At 42.1% G+C, this 22,271-nt stretch overlaps 3 protein-coding genes across 5 annotated transcripts in view; 2 read left to right on the top strand and 1 right to left on the bottom strand.

Annotated features, from left to right (window-relative positions):
- The window catches only part of CYSTM1 (cysteine rich transmembrane module containing 1), a 440,735-nt gene that overhangs the window by 111,664 nt on the left and 306,800 nt on the right, over positions 1–22,271 (top strand). The window lies entirely within an intron of this gene.
- The window catches only part of NRG2 (neuregulin 2), a 197,795-nt gene that overhangs the window by 68,811 nt on the left and 106,713 nt on the right, over positions 1–22,271 (bottom strand). The gene's annotated exons all lie outside the window — the stretch shown is intronic.
- Positions 7,539–8,704, top strand: LOC126957345 (prostaglandin reductase 1-like). The gene has a single exon (XM_050795106.1). It carries the CDS (start codon positions 7,976–7,978, stop codon positions 8,594–8,596), a length of 621 nt encoding a protein of 206 aa, XP_050651063.1. The 5' UTR covers positions 7,539–7,975; the 3' UTR covers positions 8,597–8,704.

Raw genomic sequence — 22,271 nt, 5'->3', positions numbered from 1 at the left:
CCATCCTCAAAGTTACGATCCCTGCACTCCCATACATGGCCCCAGGGTGTGGCTCCAGTAATTCAAGGGCGAAGGGGCAGTGGGAGAAAAGACCAAATTATAATTAATGGTTTGTCTCCCATTAAGCTTCTTTCAAATAAACTGGCTTAATGTAATTATGGAAATGGTTGCAAGGGGGCTCTTGTTGTGTTGTAAAATAATTATGTGACAATGATCATTTTATTTTTAAGAGCTTATTACCAAATAGGCTGTAAATGGCTTCTCCTACTGAGATGGGGTGATTTCGTGGACAGAGGACAGAGGACAATGGGATTGGGAGAGCATTTCTGCTAGGGGTCACCAGTTGAAATGAGGATTCAATTTAGCAGTTTCCAGCCTCTGTAAGGAGGTGGCACCAGCTAAGCTGCCGAGACTTGACAGGCTGGGTGGTGGCCAGGGCCCCCCAGGCCCTGCTTATCTTCCACTGGTGCCTGATGCAGGCCCCTGATCTCTGGATCACCAGGGAGGACGCTGAATTCCTCAGAGGAGATTGCTACCAGGATTTTATTCCTGGTACTGCACTCTGACCGGGTGTCAGGCTGCACTGCCTGATCTACGGGTGTTTTCTCTGTATATTGTCTGTATATTCAGACAACTCTGAATATTGTCATTCAATTTACAAGTAGCAGAATTGCATAGCTTAAGAGATTATGAAAGGCTGTGTGGTAAATTCTAGATGATCAGCTAGTTAAAATGAAAGGAAGGATCATGGTGACACTTGTATCGCAAAAGATGAGCTGAGAGTACAGGAGATGCTTTCCTGGAATATGGGACAGCCTGGCACAGGCACTGATTGGGAATCCACAAAGCAGGTTCAGAGAGTGATGAATACTACCTTTTAACTGACATGTAGGAAGTCATGGAGATAAGGCTAAATAAAAAGACTAGGTGGGAACCAGGCTGCCCAGAGCACCTGGAGCTCATGCTAAGGGAATGAAAGGATATTGAAGGGTTCTGAGCAGGAAGGTGACCCAACCCAAACTATACTCTTGGAGGCTCATCTGGCAGCAACATGCAGGGCAGAATGGAGCAGAATCTGGAGGCAGCAAGACTGAGCAGCAAAATGTTTAACAATGGGCTGTAGCCTGCAGCCTCCGTGGGGTGCTTGCTACAAATCTAAGTACTGATCCCACGAAAAACATTCTGAATTACAGTCTCTGGGGTGCAGCCAGGACTTGGTATTTGTAACTGTTGTGAGGCAGACGGTGTATGAAGCACACTTCGAGAAAACTGGTCCTAGAGAATCCAGTCCTCAATGCTCAGCTTGGCATTTAAAGCTTTCTGTAAAATATCCCCATCAACAATTTTCCCCTTATAACTGCATTTTTAAGGTTAATTGGGAAATAATTTACATGCCATGCAAATGACCCATTTTAAGTATATAATTCACTTTTGTGGTCTATTTACAGAACTGTGCAACCATCACTGCAGTAAGTTTTAGAACCTTTTCATCATCCCCCAAAGAAACCTCATACTCTTTAGCACCCCCTCCCCCTGCCATCCCCTTTATCCCCTGGCAACCACTGATTGACTTTCTGTCACTATAGATTTGCCTGTTCTGGATACTTCATATAAATGGAATCATACAATGTGTGGCCTTTCTTGACTGCCTTCTTTCACTAGGTATAATGTTTTCCAGGTTCATCCATATTGTAGCATGGATCAGTATTCATACCTTTTTTGTGGCCAAATAATATTCCATTATATGTATATATACCAGCTATTATTTATATGTTCATCAATTGATGGACATTTGGATTGTTTCTACTTTTTGGCTATTACAAATAATACTTCTATGAACATTTGTGTATAAGTTTTTGTGTGGACATATGTGCTTTCGTTTATCTAGGGTATATGTATTACCTGAAATCCCACTTGGAAGTAAGATTGCTCAGTCATATTGTAACTCTATGTTTAATCATTTGAGGAATTGCCAGACTGTTTTCCAAAGCAGCTGCACTGTTTTGCATTCCCACCAGCAGTGTATGAGGGTTTCAATTTCTCCACATTCTCATCAACACCTGTTATTATCTGACTTTTTGATTCTAGCTATCCCAGTGGATGTGAAATGGTATCTTGTGAGTTTTTTAAAGCAGATTTATTGAGGTATAATTCACATACCATACAGTTCACTCATTTAAAGTGTACAATTCAATGGTTTTTGGAAAGTACATTATTTTGTTGTCATTTTGTTTCATTTTTTGTTTTTTGGGGACAAGGTCTCACTCTGTCACCCAGGCTGGAGCACAGTGGTGCGATGACGGTTCACTGCAGCCTCAACCTCGTAGGCGCAAACGATCCTTCCACCTCAGCCTCTTGAGTAGCTGGGACTACAGGCAAGCACTGCCATGTTCGGCTAATTTGCGAATTTTTTTGTAGAGACAGGGTCTTGCCACATTGCTCAGGCTGGTCTAGAACTCCTGGGCTCTAGTAATCTGCCCGACTCAGCCTCCCAAAGTGCTGGGATTACAGGTGTGAGCCACTGTCCCCAGTCTTATTATGGTTTTGATCTGTATTTCCCTGATAACTAATGATGTTGAGCATCTTTTTTTTGTACATATTGTCCATCTGTATGTCTTCTTTGGAGAAATGTTTATTCAGATCCTTGACTCACTTTCCCCCAGTTTTATTGAGGTATAATTGACAAATAAATTGTATATGTTCATTTTTGGTTGGGTCATTTATCTTTTTATAATTGAATTGTAAGAGCTCTTTATATATCACTGATACAACTCTCTTATCTGATAAAATTTTTGCAAAATTTTTCTCCCAATCTGTGGGTTGTCTTTTCAATTTCTTGATGGTATCCTTTGAAGTGCAACATTTTATAAAATTTTGATGAATTCTACTTTAACTATTTTGCTGTGGTTGCTCATGTTTATGGTGTCATATCTTAGAAACTATTATCTAATTGAATGTCACAAAGATTTATGCCTATTTTTTCTTCTAAGAGTTTTTTATTTTAAGTTCTTACTGTTAAATCTTTGACCCATGTTGGGTTAATTTTTGTATATGGTATGAGGTATTCTTTTGCATGTAGATATTCAGTTGTCTCAGCACAATTGTGAAAGACACTACAATTGCATTTTTTAAATAAATTCCGGCCGGGCGCGGTGGCTCAAGCCTGTAATCCCAGCACTTTGGGAGGCCGAGACGGGCGGATCACGAGGTCAGGAGATCGAGACCATCCTGGCGAACACGGTGAAACCCTGTACTAAAAAATACAAAAAACTAGCCGGGCGAGGCGGTGGGCGCCTGTAGTCCCAGCTACTCGGGAGGCTGAGGCAGGAGAATGGCGTAAACCCGGGAGGCGGAGCTTGTAGTGAGTTGAGATCTGGCCACTGCACTCCAGCCTGGGCGACAGAGCGAGACTCCGTCTCCAATAAATAAATAAATAAATAAATTCCTCCTAGTAATTCTTATGTGGATTGCAGTCTGGGGACCACTGAGTTAGAGGATACAACTAGGCTAGGATAGAACTAGTCTAGGCAGTGGGTGACAGAGTTTAAACTCTGGTGGTCATATCAAGAATTGAGATAAAAGGATGGATGAGAAGTATAGGGATAAAGGAAATGGTAACTTAAGGTGATGGGGTGAATGTGTGGCTAAAGATGAGAGTAGCTTTTAGTTTTTTTAGCTTAAAAAAACCAAAGATGATAATACAATTATTACACCTCTTCTCTGTGTACCCTTTTACAGCTTAAAACATGCTTCTAGATAGCTTGTCTCAATCCGTGCTCTTTAGTGAGATAGAGAGCGCATTACTATCTTCACATAACAAATGAGGAAACTGAGGGTCCAAGATGTGGTTAGTAAGCAGCCCAGACAAGCCCCAAGGTTCTTAACATCAGTCACTAGAACACTGATAGAAGTTTGGAAAACATGGGAAAGAGCCGCTTGAGCTATTTAGACAGGTCGGATTTGGATTGCTAGCAGGAAATGACTAGCAGACATCCAGAAATGTAGGCCTAGAGTTGGATCAGGAGGTCAGGGTTGAAGATGGGGTTTGAGGAGTCACTGTTGAGGGGTATCAATTTAGTCGTTATGGCAAGCAAGACTGCTAGAGAGAAAGTGTAGACAGAGGAAGGCAGAAGCAGAGAGATTCATGAGGAGATACTCACATGTAGAAGCCAGGAAGAAATCACTGGTGGAGAGGCCAGGAGGGAGCAAAACAGTGGATGGGGAAAAGTAAGAGGAGAACTTTCTTGGAAGGATAGGGTGGGTCAACAAGTAGCAAACACTGAATAAAGAAGTAAAAAAAGTTTTGCTTAAATCTAGCCATGCCTGGCTGCAGAAGTGAGTACAATATGCTTCTGAAATGATTACCCTCCTAAAGGCAGAGAAGCCAGGCCAGGTTTCTGCAATTTCAGTACAGATTAAGCAGGCAATGCTGGGAGTTCTGAGCTTCCACTCAAAGTCAGGGAAATGGCAAGTATGGGATCACCAACCCACTCCAGCCCACAACCCCTGGGGCCCCATACAGCCTTGTATCACTAGAAGCAAGAAGCACTTGCCAGGAAACTGGTCCTTATGTTTAGCTTGTATGCATCAGCTGCTTGAGAAAATGATCTTTAAGGTTTCCTGAATCCTTGTAGCTAAATGATACTCTGGAGAGAGGAGGTGACAAGATGAGAGAAGTGATGTTTGACTGATCAAGCATTTGGAGAAAGTTACTGGATCCTCTCTGGTTACATATCTTAGCCCTCATGAGATTCGTTTTTATCAGGGTAGAGGTGGGTGTTAAGTTACATGGCTAAATTCCTGGCATTATGATAGTTTGAATCAATTGAACAGGGTTCTCTGAGCATCTAGTACATGCAAGCTAAAGATGGTGGAGGATACAGCAATGTTGAAGACAGTCTCTGTCTTGAGGAGCTCACAATTGCCAGACTAATGACAAGAGATGTGGTTTCTTGTATATACTTGGCATGCAAATACTTGGGAAAACAAAATTGAATTACAATATTAATACAGGACTCTAAAAGAGAAGCAATGAATGTACACCATGCAATACTAAGTAACCACTTCAATGACAAATATGTTGGCTATGTCAATGCACAAAGATTGTAAATAAAACACAGCAATTGGATTAGGCAGAGATCACACCAGAAACAGCTATGCAAGGCTCGCAACCAAAATCCAAAAGACTGTAGAGGGCAGTAAGAGTTGACCTGTTTGGCATCCCATAAGTTTCGTTCCTGTAAACTTGCTTAGGTTCATAACAGAAATGAATTGTCCAGAAAATAAGTGCAATAGAAATGTGGAGGATGGAATGGTCATGGAGGAATGAGACCACAGGGAACATCTCAAACAGGGAGAATAGCATGTGCAAGTGTTCAGAGGTAAAGATGTATAGATTATATCAAGACATAGTGAGTAAACCAGCTTAGTTTGGAAATGTAGATTTAGATCCTGATGTGAAGGCATATAGGCCAATCTAAACTGTCTGGATTCAATTTTATAGGTTGAGGAGAGTTTCTGAGGGTTTTGGAGAGCAGTTCTCATTAATCTTCACAACTGTGAGAATTAAATGAGTTAAAAGTAAAAGTAAAGTTCTTAGAACAGAGATAAGTGTTTGTTTATTATTACTTTCAACTTTGCGGTTTGTCGCCCAAATAAGCCATTAGTTTCTTGAGAGTAGGGACTACATCTTCCAGAGAAGAAAGGAAGTAGTGGGAATCAGGTAACCCAGACACATAGGGTCAGAGAAGGCTTCCCAGTATAAGCCAGAGAAGGCTTCCCAGTATAAATAATAAACCTTGTTTATTATTACTTTCACCTTTGTGGGTTGTCTCCCAAATAAGCCATTATTTTCTTCAGAATAGGGATTACATCTTCCAGAGAAGAAAGGAAGTAGGGGGGATCAGGTAACCCGGACTCATAGAGTCAGAGAAGGCTTCCCAGTATAAACCATGCTTCTCTGAGACCTCAAAGATTAATCAGGTTTAAAGAAGGGGGCATCTGGAGTGGAGACTGAGGATAGGGAAGACAGAATGCTCCAGACAAAACAAAACAAAACAAATCACAGCATATAGGAAAGCCCAAAGTGGAGAGAAAGTGTGGGAACTAACAAAAGCTTAACTACCATCTTCTGAGGAGGTATCTGTTTCAAAATCAAAAGACAAAGTGATTACAGCAAGGCCGTAGGATACAAGGTGAATAATACAAAAGTCAATCGCTTTCCTATATATTAGCAGTAAGTGAGTGAAATTTGAAATGTAAAACACATTATCATTTACATTAGCACCATCTAAAATGAAATATTTCAGTATAAATCTAAAAGATATACAAGATCTATATTAGGAAAACTACAAAACTCTGATAAACAAAATCAAAGAACTAAATAAATGGAGAGATATTCCATGTTCATAGATGTGAAGACTCAATGTTGTCAAGATGTCAGTTCTTCCCAACGTGATCTATAGATTCAATGCAACTCCAATTGAAATCCAGCAAGTTATTACTATTTTGTGGATATCAATAAATGTATTCTGAAGTTCATGTGGAGAAGCAAAAGATCAAGAATAGCCAACTCAATATTGGAGGAGAACAAAGAAGACTGACACTACCTGACTTTGAGACTTTCTGTAAAGCTACAGTAATCAGGACAGTGGGGTATTGGTGAAAGAAAAGAACAATAGATCAGTAGAACAGAATGGAGAGCCTAGAAATAGACCCACATAAATATAGTCAACTGATCTTTGACAAAGGAGCAAAGGCAATACAATGGAGCAAAGGTAATCTTTACACTCAGTGGTGCTGGAACACTACAGGTAACTTAGCTACCTGTAAAAAAATAAAAAGAATCTAGACACAGGCATTTCACCACTCACAAATATCAACTCAAAATGGATCACAGACCTAAATATAAAATCCAAAACTATAACACTACTAGAAGATAACATAGGAGAAAATCTAGATGACCTTGGGTTTGGCAATGACTTTCTATACAACACCAATGGCATAATATATGAAAGAAATAATTGATAAGCTGGACTTCATTGAAATTAAAAACTTGGCCAGGCATGGTGGCTCACACCTATAATTCCAGCACTTTGGGAGGTGAAGGTCGGTGGATCACTTGAGCTCAGGAGTTTGAGACCAGCCTGGGCAACATATTGAAACACCAAAACACTCTACAAAAAATAAAAATAAAAAATTAGCTGGGCATGGTGGTGTGTGCCTGTAGTTCCAGCTACTCAGGAGACAGAGGTGGGAGGAACATTTGAGCCCAGAGGGTTGAGGCTGCAGTGAGCAAAGATCATGCCACTGCACTCCAGCCTGGGTGACAGAGTGAGATTCTGTCTCAAAAAACAAAAACAAAAACAAAAACAATTAAAAACTCCTCCTCTGTAAAAGATAATGTCAAGACACTAAGAAGATAAGCAACAAACAGAAAAAATATTTGCAAAGGACACATCTAATAAAGAATTTTTATCGAAAACACACAAAGAACTCTTAGAACTCAACAATGAAACAAAAGACCCAGTTAAAAAATTATCAAAAGACCTAAAGAGTCCCAGCCGCCTTCCCCAGCAGTGGAACCCTCTGACTCCTGAGCTTCAGGATGGTTCGTACTAAGATATGGACCCTGAAGAAGCACTTTGTTGGCCATCCTACTAATAGTGACTTTGAGTTGAAGACAGCTGAGCTACCACCCTTAAAAAATGGAGAGGTCCTGCTTGAAGATTTGTTCCTCACCGTGGATCCTTACATGAGATTTTTAGCCAAAACGTTGAAAGAAGGTGATACAATGATGGGGCAGCAAGTGGCCAGAGTTGTGGAAAGTAAAAATGCAGCCCTACCAAAAGGAACTATTGTACTGACTTCTCCAGGCTGGACAACACACTCCATTTCTGATGGGAAAGATCTGGAAAAGCTGCTGACAGAGTAGCCAGACACAATACCAGTGTCTTTGGCTCTGGGGACAATTGGCATGCCAGGCCTGACTGCCTACTTTGGCCTACTTGACATCTGTGGTGTGAAGGGTGGAGAAACAGTGATGGTTAATGCAGCAGCTGGAGCTGTGGGCTCTGTTGTGGGGCAGATTGCAAAGCTCAAGGGCTGCAAAGTTGTTGCAGCAGCAGGGTCTGATAAAAAGGTTGCCTATCTTCAAAAGCTTGGATTTGATGTTGTCTTTAACTACAAGACAGTAGAGTCTTTGGAAGAAACCTTGAAGAAAGCCTCTCCTGATGGTTACAATTGTTATTTTGATAATGTAGGTGGAGAGTTTTCAAACACTGTTATCAGCCAGATGAAGAAATTTGGAAAGATTGCCATATGTGGAGCCATCTCTACATATAACAGAACCAGCCCACTTCCCCCAGGTCCAAACCCAGAGACTATTATCCTTCAGGAGCTTCACATACAAGGCTTTGTTGTCTACCGCTGGCAAGGAGATGTCCGCCAAAAAGCTCTGAAGGACTTGCTGAAATGGGTCTCAGAGGGTAAAATCCAGGACAAGGAATATATCATCGAAGGATTTGAAAACATGCCAGCTGCATTTATGGGAATGCTGAAAGGAGATAATTTGGGGAAAACAATAGTGAAAGTATGAAAAAAAGGACACATGGAATCTGGAGGCCATTTAAATGATTACTTAATTTGTTTTTCACCATTTAGCAAAAATGTATACTACCCTAAATGTCTTAGAAACAGTACTTGTAATGAGTTTGATCTACTTAATAAAATACGTTTAAGTGGTTAAAAAAAAAAAAAAAAGACCTAAAGAGGTGCCTTACCAAAGAAAATATACAGATGGCAAATAAGCATATGAGAAGATGCTCCACATCATATATCATCAGGAAATTGCAAATTAAAACAGCAACAAGATACTATGATACACCTATTAGAATGCCCCAAATCCAAAACACTAATAGCACCAAATTCTGGTGAGGATGTGGAACAACAGGATCTATCATTCGTTGCTGGTGGTAATGGTAAGCAGTATAGTTACTTTGTAAGACAGTTTAGCCGTTTCTTACAAAACTAAACATTCTCTTACCATATGATCCAGCAATTGTGTTCCTTGGTATTTACCCAAATGAGCTGAAAACTTATATCCACAGAAAAACCTGCACAAGGATGTTTATAGCAGCTTCATACATCATTGCCCAAACTTGGAAGCTACCAAGATGTCCTTCAGTAGGTGAATGAATAAATAAACTGTGGTACATCCTGACAATAGAATGTTATTCAGCATTAAAAAAGAAATGAGATATCAAGCCATGAAAAGACATGGAGGAAACTTAAATGTATATTACTAAGTGAAGGAAGCCAATCGGAAAAGGCTACATACTGTATGATTCCAACTATATGATATTCTGGAAAAGGCAAAACTATGGTAAAAAGTTTTGTAGAAAGTAAAAAGTAAAAAGACCAGTGATTGCCAGAGGTTGAGGGGAGGGAGGGATGAAGAGGTGAAGCACACAGGATTTTTAGGGCAGCAAAAAATACTCTGTATGATACTATAATGAATACATGTCCTCATACACTTGTCCAAGCCTATAGAATGTACAACACCAAGAGTGAACTCTAGTGTAAACTATGGATTTTGGGTGATAATGATGTGTTAATCTAGGTTCATCAGTTGTAACAAATGTACCACCGTGGTGGGGAATGTCGATAGTGGATGTGATTGTGCATGTGTGGGACAGGGAGGTATGGGAACTTTCTGTGCTTCTGCCCAATTTTGCTGTGAACCTAAAACTGCTCTAAAAAAAGTACATCAATTAAAAAAAGCAATTGACAATTATGAAGCAGTGTTTGTGCCACATGCTATAACCCTTATTAAAATGTATCTTGCGCTCTTCAGGAGTCTCCTAGGCGCTCTGCGGGAGATAGCCCTGAAGTGCAGGGATAGAGCATGACGGGCACAGGGCGGAAGTAGGTTACCAGGACTTGCTAAGAAACACTGTTTCCTGTCCAGCTGAGCCATGAGTTAGCTCTGTAGCCTCAGATGGGTCTCAGACATTTCCTCTCTCACTCTGTAGCCTAGTTTCCTCCTCTCCAACAAAAGCCTTCGATGGACTATACCCTTAGCAAGGCCCCTTCCAGCTCTCATGTCCTATACCTGTGCTCAAGGGCCAAAGAACTTGGGAGCTCTGGCCCTTTGGTATGTTAACTTGAGAAATAGCCCTTAAAATCAACCTCCAAGGGCTCACGCAAACCCAGAGTCCTAGTTTTAATTCATAAGGCCTGACAAATGAGAGACAAAGAAAATCCTGAGGGCTGATGGGACCCATTTGGCCTACTCGGGACTGTCATACTTGGGACTTCCAGGCCTCCTGAAGGGAGCAGCAACTCAGCCAGCTATATGAGCACTACTCAAACAATACCAGGTGGGTTGATGCTGCAAACAGCAGTCCTGTTGGTCATCTCCCTTGTGCTAGATGCCAACAAAGCTAGGTGGAAAGACTGGCTCTGACAGCTGTAGGGAGCAGTACTGTGCCAAGGAGTTTCCAGCTTCAGGATGGCAAGAGGAAGCAGTGGAGAAGTTGGCAAGCAAACGTGGCCTGGTCCAGCCCTCCCCAGGATCACTAGGATGGATGAGTAAGACCTGGTCCCATGTTCTGTTGCCACCTCCCACAATCCTGCAAGCCAGGCAATGGAGGGATCTTTGAGGGACCCATGATCCTAGATGGGGGAGAGCCCCTGGCTGTCTGGGCTCAAGAATCTCTGGGGGATTGCCATCTCTTTTGGTCAGAACTGAACTCTCTCACAAGAGTGCTAAATCAATTCAGCTTTGATAAGAATAAATCTTTTTGGCTTGTGAGACAATACCAAGAGTACAGAATTTCTGGTAAAGGAGAAAAAGAAAAATACCCTGAGTATTTTTTTTAAGGGCAATGAATTATGCCTTCCTTGTTGGGTTCTACAGATGGAATTACTCAACCGGCTTGTTCTGTTTTAATTAACCCAGCTAATAACTTCCCTGCTGGATTCCCTTGTTCATAACTTCTTGATTTCACATAATAACGTGTTTGTTTCTTCCTTTGTGTTCTAATGAAATGATAATAACCTTCCCTGGCATTCATTTCATCCTTAATATCCGGAGATTTCATTAATATAAACCCTCTTTCCATCTGCTCTTGCTCCCTTTTAAAGGAAATATTTCTGTGTCCTCTTTACTTGTCTTTTTTGGGGAGGCTCAGCTAATCTTGTCTTTCCTCTAGAAAGAATCTTTCTGCAAGGCTTCCCTGGGCTGTTGGGGCTTGGCACAGGCTCCCTCAGCCATCTCCCTTTCCGGGGCCTCGCTGAGGTCTCTTCGCTGCTACTTCTGGGACAAAGACCACTGCTCACTTGGAGCCTGGATCTGAGGAACGCAAAGGCATTAAGTTGCTAATACATTTTTGGAATGGGATCAAGGTAAGAAGAGTGAAAATGACACAGGTGTGGGGATCTCGAGAAGAGATGCGGATTGCTGCCTAGAGCTGGCCCGAGTCTCAGGACAGTAGAACACATGAAGCCTGGGAGCAGCCTGCAGGGAAGGCATGGGGAGGAGGAACAGGAGGATAGCCCAGGGCTCAAAGAAGATGTGAGGCTAATAAAGGTATTCAGATGAAGTAGGGGTGGTGGAGTGTGTCAGTTCATTCATGAGTTCTACTGTATGGTTTTCTTTTTGTTGTTTTCTTGGTCAGGAGCAAAACCCTGACTACCAGGGTGGAAAATTCCCTATGAAGCTATTGTCCTGTGTTCTGACTGAGGCTGCACCATGCAGCCATCTGCATCCCACAAATTCTGCACTCACCTCTCTGTTGTCTTCCACTGCTCCTCAGCTTTGTCAGTGTTTACTGGACACTCATGAAGCCTGAAAACACGGTGCTGGGGGGACCTTCCTCCACACTCAGGGAGCTTGCACACTGGTGGGAAACTGAGATGGTGCTCCCCAAAGCGCTAACAATACCAAATCTCAAGGGCTGATGCCCACTGTGTACCCTGAAGGGCTCAGAAGGGGAAGCTTGCAGCTAAGTGGTTGGGTTCAGTTCTGTCCTGGTAAATATTATCTTTGGTTTCTACTACGATCTAGACTAGAAGCTCCCTCCAGAGGTCCTTCTATCTGTAGATAAGCTAGCCCCCAGGAGTAAAACAGTTCAGGCTCTTGAGCCAACTGAGAGAGGCAAAAAGTAGAGGTCCTGCAGATGAACCAAGCGCTGGGACGTACAACCGTGCTGGCAGAGGCCACGGGCAGTAGCTTGCAGCACAGGCTCCTGAGGTCTGGTAGAGGACCCTGCAGGGATGGGGAGCTTGAGGGAAGATGTTGGCACTCTTCTGATCCATCATACCTTACCTGCCTGGCCAGCACAGACCTCCAGGCCCCACCTCTCTACCCACTCCACAGGGTCTTCCAAGCAGCCCATCCATGGATGCACGGAGGCAACTCCTGATAGCTGGCCAGCTCCACTCTGGCTGCCCAGGCAACTTTATCTTATTTCCTTCCAATTCAGCCCCCTGCCACATGCACTCAGTAGGTGCAGGCAATGTGGCTGTTGCAGCCTCTGAGTCACCCCATTGACCCTAACACAGCAGCAGGGTGTGGAGAGAGCCTAGGGCCTTCCTCTGACACAGGAAGACAGCAGAAGTACCTTTAACACCCGCAAGATGAACACCTGAAGACTTGTTTCTTTGGTCCCCAAGAGGTAATGTGTCATGCCACACATGCTCTGGCTGCTCTGCCAGGGTCAGCATGGCATGGGCATGAGCCTCTTTACTCCCTGCACTTGACATTTGTCTCTATACTCTCTGAGCCTAGTGTGGATGCTGACTAGGGAAGGATGGCCCCACAGAGGCAGCAGAGGAGGAAGTGCTGGTGTGTGAGCCCTCTGTAGGGAGCAGGGCACACATAGTACACATGGTCGTGCTCAGTGGCATCTGGTCATATAAGCCTGGCTCTCTATGGTCTGCTGAGGTAGCCACCCCTTTCTGATTCTCCCTGCTTGTCAGACCTCAGGCTGGCTGCCATGAGTGATGATGCTATGCTTATGGCCTCAGTATGGCTTGCATCAAGTGTGCTGCTGAGTAAGAATGAGCAGGGCCCCTGTGCAGGAAAACAGGCAGGAAAACAGTCTACCTCTGCTTTTTCTGCTTCCTTACCTCCTTAGGCTAGAAGTGGTCAGCTTCCAACCTCCAGGCTCAGGCAAGGCTGCCTCTAGCCCAAAGGTGATACATGAATGTTCATCTATCAGTTCATCCATAACTTCCACTGTCTGGTTTTCTTCTTTCCTGTTGTCTTGGTTGGGTGCAAGTAAATCTGTCCAGCGATTGAACCCCTACTCCCTCCATGGATTGAACCTCCATTCCCCCTCCTTTGGGAAGTCAGATATTACTACTTACAACTTTCTTTCCATTCCAAAGCGGATGTGATGGGCCCCATCTGTGAAGTGTATCACCTGAGCTCACCTTCCAAGCACATTCCAATCAGACCTTCTGCCAGGCAGTTGAACACAGTCCCCTCTGTGACCATGGAAGGAAGAAAGGCTGCCTGCCTCCTGCAGGGAAGGAGTCCAGGGCCTTGTGCCAACCACCCACCCCCAGGACTCCACATTAGGCTGTCTCTACTGTACCTAACCTTAGTTTCTTGTGCAAAGTCAAGATTCTCATACAGTTCTGCTCTAAGAGGCCAAGAAGAACCTAATAAAAGGATGTGGTACCTGGCAAGGATCACAGCTGTCTCTCCGGGAGACCATACTGGGAGCGTGTGCAAGTGGGAGTAGTAGTCTTTCTTCCTCCCCCACCTGCTGTGCTTATTCTCGGCTCACTCTGGGCTCAGATGCCTCATACCTGCCCTACTGCCCTGTTCCATTTGAAACCTTCACTGCAGTAAGCTCCAGGCAACTCTTCTCCCCCTCCCTTCCCCCACCGCACTTAATCTTGCTCCTGGTTCCAAAGTCCTCTAGTTCCCTGCTCAGAAACTGTGGGGCTCCTCAAAGAATGAATCAGACTGGAGAAATAAAATTATAAAAAGGTAATCTGCTGAGGTGGGCAGATAACTTGAGGTTGGGAGTTCGAGACCAGCCTGACCAACATGGAGAAACCCTGTCTCTACTAAAAATAAAAAAATTAGCTGGGCATGGTGGCGCATGCCTATAATCCCAGCTACTAGGGAGGCTGAGGCAGGAGAATCGCTTGAACCCGGAAGGCAGAGGTTGTGGTGAGCCAAGATCGTACCATTGCACTCCAGCCTGGGCGACAACAGTGAAACCCTGTCTCAAAAAAAAAAAAGTAATCTGGTAAAGTCTACAGGACAAGTTTTGAGCACTCTCTGGTCCTCTCTCCCCTTATCTCATTTCCAAAAGGAAACTATCCCCAGGATTATTTCACTGGCCTTGGATGAGATGGCCACCAGTTCACAACTTTATCTACCTCCCCTCTGGGAGGTCAAGATGTGGTCTTTACAGAGATGCGTGCTATGCCCTTAGTCTGCCTCGTACTCTAGAAAAAGCCCGATTTGTCTTAGAAAGCATAAGCCATCCCAATCCTCACACAATCACCCCACTGCACACCCTACAGTCCCCAACCAACAGCCAAAGGCAAGAGACAAAAAGGAGCTCCCTTGCTATCAGTCAGCCCTTTCTGACCAGGACTCTTAGAATCAGAGCAGCCATTGTGACAAAGAGAACAAGTGAACATGAATGCCCAGGGCCTAGGTCCCATCACTGAGGCAAACTCTGTGTCTTCTCCCATAAGGGCAACGAGCCCGGCCATCCTGATAGCCTTCTCAGGAGGTCCGTTTTTTTCTGCAGCAACGAATATGGTGGGTCACCTACTTCCTGAAATTGCTGCCCCACTTGTCCTCTTCTCCCAGGTTTCCTCTCCTGGCTTTTCCAGTTTTCTGAAGGTCGTTTCTCTTTCTTCTTCACCGATGACCACTCTACACGTAAGTGCTTCTCGAGATTCTGTCCTTGTCTCATTCTTCCACTAATTTATTCCTCTCTTCTAGAAACATATGAACCCTGACCTTGACCAAGTGTTGGGCAGGCATTGGCCATCTATTTCCTACTCTCCACTCAAGGATTTCTACAATCCCCAGAGCAACAGCTACCACTTCTCCTAGAACAACCCAATTGTGTCTCTGATGCTGGTCTTTCCTGATGGTCAACTCTGTGCTCTTAACTCCAGCTGAAAACTTGCCCCTGGAAGATGAAGCTCAGCCACTACAAATGGAACTTACTGTCTTCTCCCTGAGCCTGCTCCTCTGGCTCTTGACTTTCTGACATCTATTACCCGCCTCAGCTTTTCCTCAGTCACTTGAGCTGAAAATCCAGAGTTGTCTCTGACTGACAGTGTGGCATCACATCCTGTCACTAGCTGTGCCTGGCTAATTCTGCCTGCCCAATGTTTGTCTAACACATTTGCCTCTTCTCCTCTACTCATTCTCATCATGGCCATCAAAATTAAGCCTTCCAGCATCTTCCAACTTTCCCCCTTTATCTTGGTTCTCTATTCTAGCACCCCATGAAACATCCCACACATAGTTGCTCTATTAATCTTCCTTCAAAAGCTTTTATCTTGTCACTTCTCTGCTCAAAAGTCCTTCTGAGCTCTTGGCCAACTCTCAAAGAGTGTCCAACCCCATGGCCTGCCACTCAAAGCACTCCATCTTGTGTCCTTTGTCATTGTTCTGCCTCACACAGTCTGTCATCTGGCCACATGGTTCCCAAACATACCTTACTTCCAAACATTTCTTATTCTGGCTCCTAGGCACCTCATGCCATATCTGCAATTTCTAAACCTACCCATCCCTAAAGAACAGAATATGATGTTGCTTTCCTCCAATGACATTAAGCATGTTATACCTTCTACTACAGTGAATCCTGTGGCCTCATTGCCCTGACTAGACCATAATCTTTGATGAATGGGATGTTTTTTCATTCCTTATTGTACTCCCAGCACATAACAATGGCTGTTCATAGGGCTTATCAGATGAATGAAAATATAAATCCTGCTTCCTAGGGAATGCAAGAGAATAGAAGAGATCAGGTATGAGCTATGCATTCCTCAGAAGCCAGGTAGGAAGAGTGGTCACAGTTGTACAGAAATGCCTGCTCAGCAGAGAAGCCACACTTCCACATGGGTGCCAAGCAAACAGTACCCTCAAGAGGCTATCTGTAGGCCTCTTTTCTCAAATGTTTTTAACCACAGGATTGCTTCCCTCCTTGGTCAAAAGATTGGATGCCGTGACTTGTCAGCAGGCCCTCCAACAGTCTGATTCCTTCATCTGGCTGGGGCTTGATGCTCCACAAATTCCTCACAGGTCAACCTTCCCATCAGCTGCTGTGTCACTTTGTCAGTGAGAAAGTGACTGATATTTCAATAGATTCTGACTTTACCTTGGAGAAAAAGCAAGAAAATAACCAAATACGATAGCATCCCCCAAAGTGGGACAGTCACACCTCATTTGTCTGAATTTGTGATGTCACATAGGGTAAGCCATTGTGACAAGATTCTTAACTCAAGGCATTCTCTTCAGCTTCAGAGGGGGCTTCTGTACCAACATTTTAACATGGTTGTTTGTGGGACAAACAAGGATTAGTGTTTTTCCCCAGCACCTTGATTTTTCCTAAGTTTCTCCTACTCCAAGTCAGGACTGGGTTTATTGTCTTTCAGACCCAAGTAAACAACCAGCCTAATGCAGAACTTGTCTCTTTCAACAAATGTGCTGTTTCATACTTTCCCTGGGGGAAGAAGGTGAGTGAGTTAAAAGAGAAGTCTTCTCTTCCAGTCTGCAGATGCTAGAATAAACCAAAGGACTTGGCTAAGCACCTAGGAGGTGATCATGTCTATAACGCACTGAAAACAAGATGTACCCTAAAGAATCCCTGCAAAGGGATGGTTTATGTTTTACCTGTTTTAACCATGTGTAAGGTATGTTTGGAAAAGGATTCAACAAAGAGGACCACACTCCTCAATGCCTCAGAGACAGAAAAGGAACAGAGTTCAGTTCAAACTTCTGGGAAGGTTCCCTTTGGTTTGTGTTTCCTCTCCTGGTAGGAGGTCTGCTTTCCATCTCTGCAGAACACACTTCTGCTTCTGATGATAAAGTGCATGCCTCATTGGCTTCTAGATACTTACCATCTGTTGCTATTCCAACTCATGGCCCCACTTGACAAAAATGGCTGGGGAAAATCCACCAGCCACCAGGAGAAAACAAAGGCTATTTTGGGCTACCAAGCAGGGGTTCTGAGTGCAGCAGCCCATGGGTGGATCCTGATGAAGAGCACAGCTGGGGCTAAAGCAGACAAGCAGGCCATGCGATGCTGTCTGAAGTAACAAGAGGCTGTGCAGGGAACATTGGGTCACCAGACCCCATTCAAGGAATCCACAGATTTATCTGAGTCTGTTCCACACGGTAACAGTCAGACTAGTGGCCAGAAAGAACAAGAGGTTACAAGTCCAACTAGAATAAAAAGCCATGGCCACATGAGCTTTGAGTCAGATAGATCTGAGTTTGAATGCTCGCCTAGTCATTCTCTCTCACTAACTTTGGCTTCATCATTTAACCTTTCTGGGTCTTAGCTTCCGCGTATGGAAAATGAGGATAATGATACCTATCTTACAAGGGTGTTCTGAAGACTAAATGAAAGATAGTATAAAGTGCTCAGGCCAAGACCTGTCATACATAAGGAACTCAATTTACTGATATTCTAGAGAAAAAGACATACTCCCAATCCAGAAAGAGTTTATATTCTAGTTAGGAATACAAATTACATAAACATTAGCAAACAACAGGACATGCTCCAGCACTAGATTATGGGATATACATTTAAACATAGCAGTTAAGAGAGTAACAAGATCTCTGAGAGTCCCAATAATCAGGGAAGTCAACATAGAGCAGGTGGGATGAGAGTAGGTTTCTGAGAGTAGGGTCGGAAGAGATGAAACAGAAAGGAGGCCCTTCCCCTGGTCCGAGGCCACAGGGAAAATGCTGAGGCCAAGTTTAAAGAGTGAAGCCCAAAGGCCAAGTACAACCAAGTTAATTTTGAAGGAACTCCAACTGGATCCAGATACTGGATTTAGAAGATAAAGAATTCAAAGGATTTATTATAAATATGTTCAAATAATTATAGGAAAATATACCATCAAGAAACACACAAGTAGGGAATCTCAACAAGGAAATGGAAACATATTTTAAAATGGACTACAGAGCTAAGGTGCACAATTTAAATGTAAAATTTAAAAATCACTAGATGGGCTCAACTGAGGATTTAAGATGGCAGAAGAAATAATCAGTTAACTTGAAGACAAATGAAAAGAAACTGCCTTAGTTAATGAACTACCAGGGAAATGCAAATTAAAACCACAACAAGCTATCACCTCACACTTGTATGGACAACTATTATCAAAAAGACAAGAAATAACAAATGTTGACAAGGGTATGAAATGAAGGGAACCATTGTACAAAGCTAGTGGAAATGCAGATTGGTACAGCCACTATGGAAAACAGTATGGAGTTTCCTAAAATAATTTAAAATAGAACTACCATATGACCCAGAAACGCCCCTTTTGGGTATATTAACACTTCAAAAAGATCACCATTTCATAAAGATCTGCACTCCCATGTTCACGGATGCATTAGTCACATTAGCCAAGATATGGAAACAGCCTAAATGCCCATAGTTGTATGAATGGATAAAGAAAATGTAATGTGTGTGTGTGTGTGTGTGTGTATGTGTGTGTGTGTATGTGTGTATTTATTTTTCAGGCTTTAAAAAGGAGCTCCTGCCATTTGCCACAACATGGATGGACCAGGAGCACAGGAGGATGTTATGCTAAGGGAAGTAAGCCAGACATAGAAAGAAAAACATTGCATGATCTCACTTATTAGTGGATTTTTTTTTTAAAAAAAGCTTAAATACACAAGATAGACAATGAAGCATTAGTTACCATGAGAGTGGCATGGTAGGAAATTGGGAGATGGAGGTCAAAGGATAAAAATAGCAGATCCGTAGGATGAACAGATCTAGAGGTCTAAGGCATAACATGAGAACTACAGTTAATAGAATTGTACTGTATTTGGGATTTTGGTTCATTAAGTAGATTTTAGCTGTCCTTATTACACAAAAAAGTAACTGTGAAATGACAGATATGTTAATCTACTTTATTATAGTATTTTACTATCTATATGTATCCCATAATAACATGTTGTAAAACCTCAAGTATACACAATAAAATTTATTCAGCAAAGGGAAAGAGAAAGAAAATAGAGAAAGAAATCTCTTAGAAGTGTCAAGAAGAGAAAGAACTGAAGTAAATAAACATATTGGATGGTTAAACCATAAATGAAAAAGTCTCAGATAAAATAGTATTTATTTAAAAATAAAAAAATCATATTAATAATTACATTAAATGTAAGTGGACTGATTCCAATGAAAAGGCAGAGATTGACAGACTATATTAAAAAGCAAGAACAGGCCGCACGTGGTGGCTCACATCTGTAATCCCAGCACTCTGGGAGGCCAAGGTGGGCGGATCACTTGAGGTCAGGAGTTTGAGACCAGCCTGGCCAACATGGTGAAACCCTGTCTCTACTAAAAATACAAAAAATAGCCGAGCATGGTGGCGCCTGCCTGTAATCCCAGCTACTCGGGAGGCTGAGGCAGAAGAATGGCTTGAATCCGGGCGGTGGAGGTTGCAGTGAGCTGAGATCGCACCATTGCACTCCGGCCTGGGTGACAGAGCGAGACTCCGTCTCAAAAAAAAAAAAAAAAAAAAAAGCAAGAAAAATTTATGTGCTTTCTTCAAAAGGGACACTTTAAATACCAAGATACAAATAGACTAGAAGTAAAAATACTGTGAAACCATGCAAATAACAGAAGTAAAAACTAAAAGCAGAAGGCTGGAAATTACACACACCTAAAGGTAAGAAAACTGGAATGACTCTCTTAATACAAGACAAAATAGGCTTCAAGAAAAGGAATATACTAGAATCAAAGAAAGACATTTAATAATAAAAGGGTCAATACATAAGAGATACAGAACATTTTAAAATATATATGCCTCTAAAAATAGATCTTCAAATTATATGAAGCAAAAAGTGACAGAACTAACGGAAAAATAGAAAAACCCACAATCAAAGCTGGAAATCTTAATACATTTCTATGGGTAATTGATAGATTAGTTAGACAAAATCTCAATAAGGATATGAAAGAAATGAGTGAACTATTAACTACTTTACCTAATTTACATTTACAGCAAATTTTACCCCCAAAATGAAAATGCATATTCAAGTGTACATAGAATGTTTAGCAAGATTAATAGTATGCTAGGCCATAAAAACAAATCTCAGTAGATTTTAAGAGATATGTTTTTTGACCATGATAAAATTAAAGTTAAAAATGAATTAAGAGAGACTGGGTGTGGTGGCTCACGCCTGTAATCCCAGCACTTTGTGAGGCCAAGGCAGGCCGATTGCTTGAGCTCAGGAGTTTGAGGTCAGCCTGGACAACATGGAGAAACCTCGTCTCTTCAAAAAGTACAAAAGTTAGCTGGGCATGGTGGCACATGCCTGTGGTCCCAGCTACTCGGGAGGCTGAGGTGGGAGGATTGCTTGAGTCCAGGAGGTTGAGGCTGCAGTGAGCTGTGATTGTGCCACTGCACTCCAACCTGGAAGTGAAACCCTGTCTCAATAAAATAAAATAAAATAAAATAAAATAAAATAAAATAAAATAAAACAATTAATTAAAAGAAAACATTTAGAAAATCCTTACATATATTTTTCTTGTGTTTAAAATCTCTTTAAAAGATAATGATTTAAGGCAAAAATAACAATGTATTGTGGAGTTTATAACATATATAGAAGTAAAATGTATGACAATAGCAAAAAGACTAAGCAACGGGAAATGGAAGTATATGGTTGTAGAGTTTTTATACTATACATAAAATGGAATCATGTTACTTGAAGATAGACTGATAAGTTGAACATGTATGCCATAGGTCCTAAAGCAACCACCAAAACAAATCAAAACAAAGCAAAAATGTAAAACTAACAAGCCAATAAAAAGATAAAATGAAATCACGAAAAAGAAGAAAAAAAGAACAGATGGGACAAATAGAAAACATAGTAAAACGGTAGATTTATGCCCAGCCACATCAATAATCACATTAAATGCAAATGGTGTAAACATCCCAATTTTAAAGGAAGAGATTGTCAAATTGTATAAAAAAGAAAGACCCAACAATGTAGGTTAAAGTAGAAGCATGGAAAAAGATGTCAACGCTAGCCAAAAGAAGGCTTAAGTGACTGTACTAATACAAGACAAGGTATATGCAGAGCAAATGTTACCAGGGATAAGGTGGGTCATTTTATAATGACAAAGGGATTAATTCATTCATAAGAAATAACAATCCTGGCCGGGCGTGGTAGCTCACGCCTGTAATCCCAGCACTTTGGGAGGCTGAGCCGGGCGGATCACCTGAGGTCAGGAGTTCGAAACCAGCCTGGCCAACATGGCAAAACCCCGTCTCTACTAAAATACAAAACAATTAGCTGGGCGTAGTGGTGCATGCCTGTAGTCCCAGCTACTCGAGAGGCTGAGGCATGAGAACTACTTGAACCCGGGAGGCAGAAGTTGGCAGTGAGCCGAGATCACGCCACTGTACTCCAGCCTGGGCAACAGAGCGAGGCTTCGTCTCAGTTTAAAAAAAAAAAAAAAAGAAAAAAGAAATAATCCTTAGATTTGGCACCTAATGATAGAGTTTTAGAAATAGAGAAATTTAGAAATAGAGAAATAGACAAACTTACTACTATAATTGGAGATTTCAATACCTTCTCTCAATAGTTGATACAATAAGTGGACAATATCAATAGGATATAGAAAATTTGAACAGTACTATTAACCAACTTGACCTAATTAACATTCACAGGATACTCCACTGAAAAACAACATATTTATTTCAAGTGCATATAGAACATTTACCAAATTAGACCACATTCTGGGCCATATTACAAATCTCAATAAATTCTAAAAGATTCGAATCATACAAACCATGCTCTCTAATCATAAAAGAATTAAATTAGAAATCAGTAACAGAAAGATATACGGAAAAGCACCCAAATACTTACATATTAAACAATAAATTTCTAAGTAATATATGGGTCAAAGAAGAAATCACAAAGGAAACTAGAATATATTTTGAGTCAAATGAAAATAAAGGCTGGGTGTGGTGTTTCACGCCTATAATCCCAGCACTTTGGGAGGCTGAGGCAGGTGGATCACTTGAGGTCAGCAGTTCGA

This window comes from Macaca thibetana, chromosome 6 (genome assembly GCF_024542745.1).
Source record: "Macaca thibetana thibetana isolate TM-01 chromosome 6, ASM2454274v1, whole genome shotgun sequence".
Classification (NCBI taxonomy): Eukaryota; Metazoa; Chordata; class Mammalia; order Primates; family Cercopithecidae; genus Macaca; species Macaca thibetana.
This window is presented reverse-complemented; position numbering and strand designations above follow the sequence as displayed.